This window comes from Cyprinus carpio, chromosome B16, assembly GCF_018340385.1.
Source record: "Cyprinus carpio isolate SPL01 chromosome B16, ASM1834038v1, whole genome shotgun sequence".
Lineage (NCBI taxonomy): Eukaryota > Metazoa > Chordata > Actinopteri > Cypriniformes > Cyprinidae > Cyprinus > Cyprinus carpio.
The window spans coordinates 13,021,681-13,035,754 of record NC_056612.1 but is presented as its reverse complement, the minus strand read 5'-3'; the positions used below and the strand labels follow the sequence as shown (position 1 = coordinate 13,035,754).

Below are 14,074 nucleotides of genomic sequence, written 5' to 3'. Positions count from 1 at the left end.
CTTCTTGAGGCATTTTGTTTTAGTCTACAAATTTGATGGCATCTAAAACTTCCCATGGGTTCATTTCATACTGTTAAAAAAATCTAAATTTAACGCCAACTAGGCTACAGGGAAATTATCAAAGATTAATAAAAAGAATGTAACACGCAATTACATACCTAACTGCGTATTAATTTTGCGCACAAATAGTTTTCGGGATAACTGATAGGCTATTAGTTTTGATTACCGATTATAAACATACATTTGGCAGCTTTATAAATATCTAATTTTGTCTCTCGAAAAATTATAATAAAAAGCATTAATCATCATAAAACAGGTAAATACAGCCTACAAACAAATCCGCTAAACTGAACAGTAATATATACTTTGAATCTTATACGTTTAATAGTAGGCTAACCTGTTATTTCTTAATCTGAATATTGAAGAAATAAATAACACCGCAGTTATTTTCAATAACAAGTACAAATTTATTCTATGAAAATATGGCGCTTTGCCGGCGAACGATACAAAAATAAAACGTGAAAAATATCACTTTTTTTCCTGCCATATTTTCTCTGTAAACAAAAATTATCACTCGATTATTGAAAAACTTACCTCATTGATTAATGGTCTAGGCCTATTTTTAAAGTCACAATTAAACAACACAGACCATCAATGTGAGAAAGATATTGACGTCCCTATAATGAAACTTCAGTTAGAGTTAGTAGCTCAAGTGTTGCAGGTCGATTGTTGTAAGCGTCTCAGAGAAGAAATCAAAGGCCTCCGTTGATAAACCAATGGGGCTGTCTACAGATTCTGACAAACTTGGGGACACGGCATCTGAGAGGTGTAAGCAGGAATCATTGGAGAAAACGTTGAAGTCCTGTAAAGAGACGTCCAGGGCCGAGGGACTGCCATTGTCCGGAGCAGATGCACAATCCGGGGCCATTGTTGAGGCGCAGATAGGAACAGTGGGTGACGGGTTGGGAAAATGTTTCGGATGTTTGTCATTGCTACCTAAAGGCGAGACAGTTGCGCTTTGGGAATCACTATTGTGTCCATTCTGTGACTGTTGAGAAGTTAAAGTATTCTGCTGAAATGGATAACCTTCTCTTTCCAAAAGCGCCCCTGATACATTGTTTGCCACTTGTTCGAAAAAAGATTTCCCATCACCCCGTCCGCCTGCATCCTCCAGGCTCGGTGGTTTTCCATCGCCGTGATGGTTCTCTTTACACTGCGTTTGCCGTTTGTGTTTCATTCTCCGGTTTTGAAACCAAACTTTGACTTGCCGCTCGGTGAGGTCCAGCAGAGCGGCGATTTCCACACGCCTTGGCCGGCAGAGATACTTGTTGAAGTGGAACTCCTTCTCCAGCTCCAGCAGCTGCGTGTTGGTGTAAGCCGTTCTGAGTCGGCGAGTTGCCCCAGTGCCACCATCAGAAATCTCAGGCGAGCCTATGAAGGGATCACAGCGTTATACATTATTGATACGCCACTAATTATAACTCTTGATTTTTACAACGCCGCTGTGGGGCTTAAAGCTGACCCCACAAACTTGTCAAATATATTGCGTTTCTCAGGGAGCATAAATTGTTTGTGGGAATGGAGCCACGGCACTTGAATAATTTGTGTCCTCATCCTCAGTCTTATGCCAGAATATACTGATGTGTCTGGTGTGAGTGCGGAGAGGTCCGAGTGAAGATTAATGAACACGCCAGCTGCCGAGTTGAGTAATGGCCATCTATCATTCTTCATTACTGTCAAATATTAAAATTCATGCCCTACACTACAAGTAGCTAACACAGAGTTTAGGAGTTCGGGATAGATCATCTGCATCCAAAAACTTGCAAAAAACTTTTAGATATTAACTCATTCGCATTAAGTTCACATGACCCATGAGGATAACAAACTATCTTGCACTTTCAAGCAGCATGGCCTTGCGCAACGCAGATTAATTATAATAATAATAATAGCAAAAGAAGAATTTGCATTTCGTTTAAATTAAACTATAAAACAATAAAATTGCATTAAATCCAAATACCTTGAGGGGAGAAGTATAGTGGACCAGGGTCGGTGGTGGTTGTTGCTGTCGAAGTTGTCTGGTTTTTCTTGGATGCTTTTTTCTCCTTCATCCAAGGGTACTCTGGGGGTAAGGATGCGGCAGGCAGCGGGCATGAGCCATTAGGGTTCTGCTTGGGCCGGCTGTGGCGAGGGTGGCTGCCGGGGTTCAGGCTTGGAATGGTCTGCTCAAAAGGAGGAGGAATCAGTGTCGAGTGTGAAAGCGTCGAGCTCTTGATTGATGAACTTTGAAATGCATCACCGACAGGGGGAAAAGATGTCAGGCACTCAGCGAGCGACGGCTGACTATTGATAAAACCCGTCTCTCGCTCGAATTCGTAATTCATCTCCTCCAAGTCTTCCAAATTCGCCGCTCACAAATTTGTGACCCAAGGAAGATAAAATGAAATATCGTGCCGGGTTAAAAAAAACTATTTTGCTGATTACGGCCGTATGGGGACCGCGGTGCCATTAAACTATTGCTTTCATGGAGACAAGGTTGAAATTGGACCGTATTGCTTGTCACATGATTACCTCTGTCCAATGACAATTTGGGGTTTAATCAAAAGAAGCCACTGTCTGTGTGATTGATCGAAAAAAGTCCGAGAGGAACGCCTCACTCTCTGGGCCGGGCTAGTTTATTTACGCATTTATGGTCAGTTTGCCCACTGCTCCGTAGATTGTAAGTATAGCCAGTACCTGAAACAGTGAGAGTGACAGTAAGTCCGTCTGCTGTTCCCTTTATTGTTTGACCGGCCCTCGGCTGAAGATCCCCCAACACATCAACTGGACACATAAACACACCAATAGCCACGATCGAGGAAACCCATTAATCCTGAGTCTGGGTTTTTACTACTTTCTTAGACAATGCGCGCTCTCGTTTGCCAATGCACGAGCAACAGCGCGCGAGACAGTACGCGCGCACACATTGCGCGCAGACAAATTCTTTGAAAGCCCCGACGCGCCCGCGTATTCGCACGCGCGCTGACGCTTGCATGTGTATTAGTGTTGTTTTAGTTTAAGATATATTGCAGTCCTTTTTTATTTACTGTAGCTTTGAAACTAGATTAATTCAGACATTTTTCAGGTTACATTCTTCTACTAATAGTGCAATTGACATAATTGATATTCAGTGCAGAATTAGTGAAAATAAAACTTAGAATTGTATACATTCAGTGTATAATTGAAATAGTAACACACTACACATTTTACCTGAATTGATCTTCACAATTTGTTTGAGCGACGCTAAATCGCCTCGCATACAGACAAATACATAGCCTACAATAAAAAGAATTAATATAAAATAAAAGTGTACATTGATTAGTCTTTTACGTTCAAGAATGTGTTGTCCTCGGAAGTCTGTAGCTAAGTTGTAGGCCTCGAGCACTTTATTGCTTATATTCCAAACAAAGAGCCCTGGAAGCCTGCACGCTATCAATCTTGCACGCCAAAAGGTCTGACAGCTTAGTGCCCTAAGAACACATTTAAACCATCTAACACTCCCTTAGATCATATGTGGCCAGGAAGAAGAGAACAACGTAGTACTCACGGTTGAGAGTTTCCCCATTTTAGAAATTGCATTTTAAAAAGTGATATTTTCCGATTAAAGGATTGACCTTGATCATAATTTCAAACTGGATGTTCTTCGAATGGACCAACATATTTCGGACCAAAAAAATCGTTCGTTTTATATTTTCGTTTTTGGAAAGTCAGCCTTTATCGAAGGTTTGGGAATGAATAGGATTACATATTGATTGTAAGAGAAACCATGTGTTTTTGCAGCTACACAGGAGCTATTGTGTGTAGATGAACGTGGGTGTCGGCATTCTTTAAAAATACCCACTGCTTCCTACACATTTCCACTACGAACGAAAAATCTTCGTCGTTTCCCACGAGCTGAACATCGAAATTTATCAAGGGTGTATCTTTAAGGATACTGTCAATTGTCATATTAATTAAATGTTAATCTGTCTGTTGAAATATTAATTCATATTTACAATGTATTGTATTAATTCTCATTAAATAGGCCTGACAGAATGGATATGTAAGTATCAAAATATATTGCCGTGCTTTGAATGAAAAAAGCCTGTTTTTGTTTGTTTTTAAATCGGACTATAAATTGCATGTCTTTGCAAATCTATTAATGCATGTAGCTACATGAATACTGTATTTAAGTTTATGTGCTTATAATGTGTTTTGATATTTGTAAAATTTGAAATGAATTCGAAAAAAAAAATATTTAATCTAAGGCTTTACGACACATTCTTTTTCTATTTGGTTAGGTAAAATTCTCAAGGTCGAGAGTTTATTGTTGACTATGTGAGTTACCTTAATTTAATGTGTGTCGAATAAATGCATCAGTGTGCAATTGAAAAACAACACTTTTATGTGTTTATGACATTAAAATATTAATAAGAAAGTGTTTATTACATTTTTAAAGCCGAGGTTTCTCGAAGGACAAATCTGTAAAACATGAAGTCTTTTTTTTTAAGATATAGATATTTAAGAATTCTTTAATTATTTGGCAGTTTGCATCATTTTAGTCCACGTGCTGATTATGTTCCAGCACCATGTCTTTTTGGATATGTCTGGCTCGATGGATAGACCCGCTGACCGTCTGTTAGAATAAATAATGAATGCTGACGGTCATAAAACAAGTTAAGAATGAAAACTTGGCTCGTTGGATCATCAAACAAATGAAGCGACCAATGTGCTGCATTCAAAACTAATGCATTAATAGACTAAGCACATATAGGCTATATATGAAATTGATTTACGCATTTAAATACGTAAGCACTAGGCGTTAATAATAATAATCCTATAATTATTTGATGTGTTTTGTTTTTACAAAATATTCTAAAATGCGTTTTTATAAACAACTGGTAAAAGTAATTTTGTTATAGACTGTAATTCTCTATTTTCTTTTCCGATATGTAATTAAATTCATATGTTGGGGGTTTTCTTTTGGGGTTTTATTGTATTGTCTTAAATTTATACGAATTATTAGTTTGTTTTTCAATTATAGAGTTAAGATGATTTACGTAAATTCAGAGGCCTGTTTAATAACATATTTGAATAATGAATGGAGTAAGCTAACACTGTTAAAATAAGATATTTCCGAATAGCAATATGTGAATAAGAGATGGTCTGCTGAACGGACTTGATCTCAGGATACTGTAAATACTTCTGCTTCAGTCAACCACGTTTCCAAACCCATTCGTTCATGTAAAAAAAGAGGGATTAATCTGTTCGTATCCCTCTCAGTGAGCTTTGTAAATTAGTGCGAGTGAGGCGTATATGGGGTGTTTATGATGTCTGCGAAGGCAGCAGCGGCAGTAGCTCTAGCAACACTGGCGTTTGATGGATGACCCTCTACCCACACACATTGCACTGGGTCGTAAACGAGCTCCAAGCTCCTTTTGTTGTGCTAGAGGTGTATGTCATTTCCGGGCATATGCACTAGCCTATATCCCTGCCCTAGAAGAGAATCATGCAGTTTTATTCAGGATATGACGTTGTGAGAGTATAGCCTGTATATGAAGATCAATGCATTAACAAAAAAATTATAGTCTATTTTCTTTATGCTAAAACAAGACATTAAAGCCGGGTAAATTCGTAATTTTATAGTTTATCTTCTTTATGCTAAAACAAGACATTAGAGCAGGATAAATTCGTAAGCCAATAATCAACGTCTATGGTAGGCCTATTGGAAATAAATGCACTTGGGCTAGGCTACTATATTTTGGTGGGATGTCTCCTAAACTGCATGCGCAAAGATTAGTAACATCGTATTTCGAATCCTGGCACTGATTAGCTACTATTAGCTACGAAATACGAATCATTTGAGTATCTATTTCCATTAGACACAATGAATCGATGATTTAACTATGATTTAACAAACACGATTTCATCAGTAGTTTGTTCATTTATTTTGATAAAAAAGTGAACAAAAATAATTGGAGACCAAATGCATAGGCCTATCGGTTTACCTGCTGGGAAATTGTGAGTCAGTTTACTGTAAATTATCAGGGTAATGTGATCCAATAGTGCGCAGCTCTAGTATTACATATCACTAAACGTAAGCCATAGGAATCGTGTCTGATCCTTGGGGGCACGTCATGAGTCTCTTGCACCATTAAACGAAAATGCCTTATTGTCTGTATGCAGGATAGGCTAATTGGATTATAAAGGAGAAGCAACAAAAAGTTTTTATTCGAAATGTTTTAGAAAAGTATATGCCTTTAATACTTGTATTGGGAGGCATGAAATAGATCGGTTAATAATGCCACCGTTAGACATGGACTTTACATGATATTTTACGATTTATGATTGTTTCAGGGTTGTTTGCTCGGACAACGAATTTCTTCCCAAATAACAAATATAAGCAACTAAAAGTAAAGGAAACTATAAATAAAGGCATGTAGGCTAGCCTTTAGGCTGATATGCTATAGGCCTGTTTGGTGTGTGATAGAACTATGGTAACACTATGGCTAAAATAATCACATGTAAAGAGCACCCTTTATTTAAAATATACTTGGATTATTATCAGATGGTTTTCAACGAGGTATGGTTTCCTAAAAAACAGCGTTTGTGGAGGCTCAACATCGCCCCCTTTCTGCTATCCGCTCTCATAAAGCTGGGTTTCTGTAACGTCACGGATTTTAATTAAGACGACGAGCAAGCATTATTTCTAATGTACACCAATTGTTTTATAATTGTACCAATTATTTATTACTGTACTAACGCTTCTTTTCTAAAATAACACGTAGGCTCTTTAGGAATATTTCTCCCCTACACAAGAAGAGAGTGAAAACACTGCCAGTCTTTCTAATCTCAGTTTAGAGATTAATGAAGCATTATTAACTTTTTACCATCAGGCAACATGCATTTGACTGCCATGCTACAATATAATTGTAATATAGAAATTTACATTATTAATCATTTTGCACAAAACCTTTATGCATTTGTGCAAAAAATAATAATAATAATAAAAATGTTTACAAAGGAGTTTGTAAAAGGTGCTCTCTTCTCATTTCTCTTCTTCCTCCATTGCATGTTTAAATCTGTTTTAACCTAGTCTGAATAGCACGGGAGCTGCATATTGAATGTTGCATTAGGCTAAGTGTATGTAGTATCTCTGCATTGTTAGCCTAGTTCTCTTCATAGCGGATGTCCAACACTGTGTGAATCTTTTGACTTTCCAACCAAAGGAGCACAATGGCTAAATAGTAATGGCAGATGCCCTTTAAATATTACACAATGTGTGCAGTTATATAGGCCTTAGTTAGAATAGCAGCATAGCCCATTTAAAGGGATACTCCATTCCAAAATGAAAATTTTGTCATTATTCACTTACCCCCATGTTGCTTCAAACCAGTAAAAGCTTTGTTCATCTTCGGAACACAATTTAAGATATTTTGGATGAAAACAGGGAGGCTCGAGACTGTCCCATAGACTGCCAAATAAATAAGTGTCAAGGTCCATAAAAGTATGAAAAGCATCGTCAGATTAGTCTGCCATCAGTGATTCAACCGCAACGTTATGAATCGACGAGAATACTTTTTGTACACAAAGAAAACAAAAATAACGACTTTATTCAACAATTCCTCTCCTCTGTGTCCCTCCAAATCAGCGTAGTGCCATTTTGATAAATCTGAGCAGTACGCAGGCGGCTTACAGGCTTCTGTGTCAGCAGCACCACAAAGATATGTTTTTTTACATGTATTTAGGCTTTGGTTTGAAAGCAAACAGCGCATCAGCGCAGCACGGCTGACACAGAAGTGCATACGCCATCTGCATACTGTTTAGAATTGCCAAAATGGCGCTTCGCTGATTTGGAGAGACACAGAGGAGAGGAATTGTTCGATAAAGTCGTTATTTTTGTTTACTTCGCTTACAAAAAGTATTCTCGTCGCTTCATAACATTACGATTGAATCACTGGCGGCAGATGGACTTTTCTGACGATCCTTTTCATACTTTCCTGGACCTTGACACTTTTATTTATTTGGCAGTCTATGGGACAGTCTCAAGCCTCCCTATTTTCATCCAAAATATATTAAATTGTGTTCTGAAGATGAACAAAGCTTTTACAGGTTTGGAATGACATGGGGGTAAGTGATTAATGACAAATTTTTAATTTTGCGGTGGAATAACCCTTCAATTTTTACTGCATTGAAAACGGGGCTGTGAAGAATAGAACTAGGCCTAGTGCGTTCAATGGACTGTACTACCGATGTTCCATAGACAAATATTCTATAAACGTTTTGAGTAATGAAAATTGTTTGACCTAGGACCGTTACACACTGTGAGCCATTGTAAAGACTCTACGTCTGCAACCCTCTGCCTCGTTTTCATTTGCATTAAATCCAATATGGCGTCTAACCTGACTAAGCTCTATAAGGCTACATGCATTTATAAAGATGAGTAGCTAGCCTATAATATTTTTTTTTAAACCTAAGTCAGAATCTTTTAATTATTAAATTTATAAGATAACAAGTAATTTTCACGTTTTCCACTACTTTCATGTTGAGGATTGTTTCTTGAACGTATAGGCTGAAGTTTCAGCTGTAGTTCAGGATCTAGTTTGGGCGTTACTGGATCGTTAATTAACGTACGACATTAGTTGAGATGATCCACGATGCTTGTGTTGCAACGTCAGTCCAACTCAGAGCAATGTATCTTTATCTTTACATATTGCTTCCGATGTATGCATACCTGTGTGACAAGTTAAAACATGTAGATGGGAACGTGATACATAAATGGATTTTACCCTTTTTAGTGAAAGAGAAAAATGACTAACAACTGTCTGATTTCCCGAAACATAACTAGGCTAAGTGGGACCCAAGTAGTACATAAGTGGTACTTTATCACTGCGGTCTCTTTCCCAAAAGCGTTGTTATATATGTAAGCTACCACATAGAAATGCTTGTGGATTAACAAGGGCCCCAGACCACTCGTAAGACTGTAAGGTGCTACTTAAATAGCGCTTTTTACCCTCCACCTTGATCTACAACACAATATAAACAATATGAAAGCATTGTAAAACGTTAAAACTAAACTATCAATTACTTTTAAATCATACACTGAAATCTGCAAATGATGTTAACTCAGTTACAGTCTATTTCCCGTGCATAAATCTTGTATAACCGTTTAAAATATTAGCAGATTGTGCATAATTATTGTCTCTGTCTACTGGTCTCCACTTACTCCTTTCACCCAAAAATTAAAATTTTTGTCATCATTACTCACCCTGCATTTTTAAGTCATACAGTGAAAGTTAATGGGGTCCAGTGTTGTTTCAACCTCAGTGTTCTTCAAAATATATTTTTCTAAAAGAAAGTCATTCAGGTTTGGAACTACATGAGGGTAAGTAAATGATGACATTGTTTGATGTTTGGGTGATCTATCCCTGCAAAGCAGTCAAACCCACCTTGTTCTGTGTATGATTATGACACATATTAGGTACAAAGCTACAAAGTTTCTTCTTGCTTGTAGTACGCTCTGCCACATTCTAGCATTCCCATTATCCGTTTGGCTACTATGCCATTTGGATACATATAACATCCAGTACACCCCTCTTACCACTGTTTAGGACCTGATACCTCTACTACATTTTTAGGAAGTAGAACTTAAGTTCTACTTCATAGGTGATGCTTTGAATTGCAGGCACAACTTATTTTTTTCCAATACTGACTCATGAGAGAGTGAAGCAAAGTTCTTGAATGAGCAAGAACCACCTGTCTTACCTTGAGCATTAGTGTGTGCATGCTTCTATGTAAACCAGGGGCATCCACTGCTGATCCTGGGTGGCAGTATGCACCTCCTGCAAAGTTTAACTAACCAGCGTCTTTAGCATCACTAGAAACTTCCATGTAGGTGTGTTGGAGCACATTTGAGCTGAACTCTGCAACAAGCTGGCCCTTAAGAAGCATATTATAAAGCCTTCATTTTGTTTGATCCAGATTTATTGTTGGAATCGGAGGAAACTACATGGTTTCAGATCATCTGTTTGTAATTTTAAGTAAGGTCATAGTGGTCAGACAAGGTCAACATATCACAGATCAACATAGCATTCAAGAAAAGTCCTGTGCTGTACTTAGATGTGATATGTTTTCCAAATGTCAGTCATTAATGTGTGTTTTAATGGTTTGAAAATTCAAAAGCTAACATATTTATAAAATTAAACCTCAGTGCTCTTTGAGTCATTTGCATTATTACATCAAATGAATATTAAAGTCCTAAAAGTAAAAACCCTATGAAATGACAGTTCAGTTTTCACAAAGGCCTAGCCAGTGACAATATTCTAATTGACAATTAATCGCATTCATCATTCTTGATACGTTAGCTGAAATATTTGCATCAGTACATAGGTTTTGTTTTAAGTGAGGTTGCTGTAGGGCAGAATCCGTTTTGCCACTTGATCGTTTCAAACACACCGCTGTCTCCACCTGCTGGATACTAATGCTAGTGGCTCATTGTTGAAACACTTTCTCAATTCTGCTCAAGGAGGCCCCACAGCACTTCCCAATTTAAATATCTCACTCTTATCAGACACACCAAATATAGATCATTAAGCACTTTATTAATGAGCTGATTTACTGATGAATCAGGTGCGTTAAATAAGACAGACATCCAAAATGTGCAGCGTTGTGGGGAGCACCTTTACTAAAACGGAAATATTTAGAACTCCTAGTTATGCCATTTAGACGAAATGAGTGCACATTTGTGCACATTCATCTTTACGGTTAAAAAATTAACAAGAGTAGCCTATTTTATGCGCTATCTTAAACATTCACTTTAGGCTAATCATTCACTTTAAAACAACACTTCGATTTCTCTTACATGTTTAAGTTTAAATGACCAAAATGCAAAGTAGCAATGATATTGGACGCAAGAAAAAGTACAATGCGTCAATAGGTTGTGTTTCCGTTGTCACTTTATGCATGAAGAGGCAACACATGGGTGATCAGTTCTGCAACGTTTTAATTGTTGCTGAGGAGTAATAAAGTAATTAGCAGAGAAAAAACAGACAGTGGGGCGAGCCCCGGTTTACGATGCTGTCTGGGGAAGAGCCTTTGAAGATTTGGTCTGCAACAGGGTTTTTCTTCTCTCTTTTTTCTTCTGTTTATTAAATAATTAAATACGAAAATACAAAATAATAATACAATGAAAACTAATAAAATTGTTTGTTTTATTATTATAATTATTTTTTAAATAAAATATATCATGTGTTACTGTAATTTTAATTGTAATATTGGCGTTGGGCGTCTAAGAAGTCGTTCCAGTTCCGCCTTCAATCGCTTTGCACCTCATAAACAGTTAAGACTGTGATTGTGGTTTATTGCCGCGAAGCCACTAATATCGCTTGCAGGGGCATGGCACAAATAGAATGTGCAGGCTTGTCTACGAGCATCAAACTAAGCTTTATTTATTCGGATAAACGGCATCCGGGCCGTTAACGGGACACTAAACAGTGGGTTGCAAGATAACTGTCGAATGAGCGCAAGAACATGAGATGTGCAAAACTGTTTGGAAGGTGATAAAATATTTCTTGTTGTATAGCGTAAAAATACCATGGGATTGCAGTCACTGTCAGCCTCGTTTAGGAACGATTTATTTATGTAGAGTCTTTCACGAGTCTGGAACTTAATGTGCTGTATAACACAGAAATACAGGACTGCAATTATTAGCGACAACTTATTGCAATAATATCGCAGATTTGCACTTCATTAGGCGTGAGTGCAACCTATGAAACCCAAGAAAAAAAGGATGCTATTCATTTCGTATATATTTGCCCAGACCATTGGTAGAGACTTTTAACGAAATTTATTATTTATCAGAAATGTATTTATGTACACAAGTGGAATTTAATTTGAAAACGACTAACACTGTGTTGATTTGAGGTATCGGCGTATGCAATTTATGTGTTCACATATAACATTACAAGCACGTAAATGTTACAAAATTCACTGAAATATTTCAATGACGAACAACACAACATAAATTAATCTTAATACATAGGTAGTTCAAATACATCTAGGTAGTCACATTAAACATTGATACATTACGCTACAAGTCATTTTTGAATAATAATAATAATAATAAAAAATCTTAAATTCATGCATATCATCAGCATTTCACATCGCAGAACCCATTTCCCTGAAATCATGAACTGGTGCTTAAAAACTTTTAAAAATAACATTTTAACATATGTACAGAATGCGAAAGGCTAGACTTACAATAAGCAAACCAAATAAGAGAACTGTATCACCGACAAGATGTATACAAAGACACAATGATATATACAAGCATACCCTTAGATCAAAGGTTTGTGCAATGTACATCTAACATTACAAAATGTAGGCTATCAATAATAATCTACTGTGGTTGTGCATGAGGAAAAAGACAGGCTAATTCACAAACACCTTCGCACGAGCCAAATAATTTCATCCACTGCAGTGCGCATTTATAGCTTTCCACTTTTAAATGTCTTTTGGACGATCTTTATTGCATTTCTTCATCTTCATCCTACGGTTTTGGAACCAAATTTTGACTTGTCTCTCGGTGAGATTTAGGAGTCTTGCCACTTCATATCTACGGTCGCGTGAGAGGTACATATTAAACAGAAATTCTTTCTCCAGCTCAAGAGTTTGGTGCTTAGTGTATGGGCAGCGCTTTTTCCTAGTGGACTTCGCATGCAGCCAGTTGGACGCAGGGTTATCTGCAAGAAGGGTCGGAGAGAGAGAGCTAGTCATGTTGCCACTTGAAAAATACTGCGGCCATTTTATGATCAGCGCGCGAGAAGAAAGAAGAGTCTAATATAAAAGCTACGATACAATTTTGATATGCTGAAATTGGAAAGCAAAGTCACGGATTGCATGCATCTGGGCTGCGGGTGGATTTTATATGATCGAAAATTTTATGTGCAAGCTATAATTTTCTTCCTAGCTTCTGGCAATTTTGGCATCACTGAATGAGGGATAAACAAGGGCCTTGCTGTATCAGAAGAAAAAAATTCTCAGAAATCCAGATTGTATGTTTTATGGCAACAATTGTGTGTTTATATCTTTTACGTAACATTTATCGAATGTATTAGGGCAGCAGTCTTGTTTTATGTTACATGACAGTCTATAATGATTAGCCTACATATACTGCAAATATGTGTCATTTTTTTAATACTGGACACATTCCATTGAAACATTGATGCATATAGGCTGTCAGATGCAAATTTCCACCCACATAACCAAAGAAGAAAGGCCTAGTTAGAAGACCATAAGCCTTCCTCATAACCTATACTGAAAATACTGTACAATATAGGATTATTTAACTACAATAAACAGGCAATTGTTGACGTCGCTCACAAAAGACTAGCTTTAAAGCTACTTTTTATATCATATACAAACGACGCATATTGAATTCATCTGTTAAGGTAAACTTAGCCTAACTGAATCCTACATATTCAGACGCATTCTGATATAAATTTAGCTGCACTTACTTGGGTCTAGATCAACCTTCGTCTCTGCTGGAGCTTTCTCGTCCTGTGATCCGTTGGAAAGCGCATCGTCTGTTATCTTCCTCTCTGCTTGGGTCGTATTGTTGTCAGTCTCGGCCACAAGCAATGTATGCGTGGTGCACTCACCACTCCCAACCAGTGGTTCAAGTTTTATATCATGGTGTGTATCTGTGGATAATCCCGTGAAAGGCAGGGCAGGCAGCGGTTCTAACGCCCAGGAACGCACGGATGCTCCATCGGTTTCTCCTGTTGAGCATGGGTGATAAACGTACGGGTGGTAGGCGATAGATGTGCCAGGGGGCTGCACGGGCACGGGACTCCATGACGCACCAAAAATTGATGATTTGGCTTGGAAAGGGTACTGCTCCTGTTCGCCATATTCAAGTAGGGTCAGTTCCCGAGCCTGCTGCTGGACCACGGGTCCAGATGAGAACCTCGGAGCCAAATGATCGTCATTCTCGTGTGGAATGTGTGAGTCAGCGTAGTAACTCAGTGTCCCCAATGTCGACATAACAAAAACAAGCAAA

General features: G+C 37.8%; 2 protein-coding genes across 4 annotated transcripts; both read right to left on the bottom strand.

The window, feature by feature from the left end:
* Positions 1 to 446: 446 nt before the first annotated feature.
* Positions 447 to 13,668, bottom strand: LOC109049855 (homeobox protein Hox-A2b). 3 transcript variants are annotated; one of them, XM_042740837.1, is made up of 3 exons: positions 13,530 to 13,668; positions 2,018 to 2,219; positions 447 to 1,431 (listed from the first exon to the last, which is right to left on the bottom strand). In XM_042740837.1, the coding sequence occupies exons 2-3, from the start codon at positions 2,106 to 2,108 to the stop codon at positions 701 to 703; spliced, it is 822 nt and encodes a 273-aa protein (XP_042596771.1). In that variant the 5' UTR covers positions 2,109 to 2,219; positions 13,530 to 13,668; the 3' UTR covers positions 447 to 700. The 3 variants fall into 3 exon arrangements, with proteins under 3 accessions (XP_042596771.1, XP_042596772.1, XP_018923069.2); XM_042740838.1 differs by lacking the exon at positions 13,530 to 13,668 and adding an exon at positions 2,734 to 3,219; XM_019067524.2 differs by lacking the exon at positions 13,530 to 13,668 and having other exon boundaries at positions 2,018 to 2,720.
* LOC109049865 (homeobox protein Hox-A9b) lies at positions 13,516 to 14,058 on the bottom strand. The gene has a single exon (XM_019067534.2). The coding sequence runs from the start codon at positions 14,056 to 14,058 to the stop codon at positions 13,516 to 13,518; it is 543 nt and encodes a 180-aa protein (XP_018923079.2).
* Between the last annotated feature and the right edge of the window lie 16 nt (positions 14,059 to 14,074).

Coding starts and splice junctions, on each gene's coding strand:
- LOC109049865 (XM_019067534.2), bottom strand. CDS start 14,058: ATGTCGACATTGGGGACACTGAGTTACTACGCTGACTCACACATTCCA.
- LOC109049855 (XM_019067524.2), bottom strand. CDS start 2,381: ATGAATTACGAATTCGAGCGAGAGACGGGTTTTATCAATAGTCAGCCG. Junction 1,432..2,017: donor ACTATACTTCTCCCCTCAAG/GTATTTGGATTT, acceptor ATCCCTTCATAG/GCTCGCCTGAGATTTCTGAT.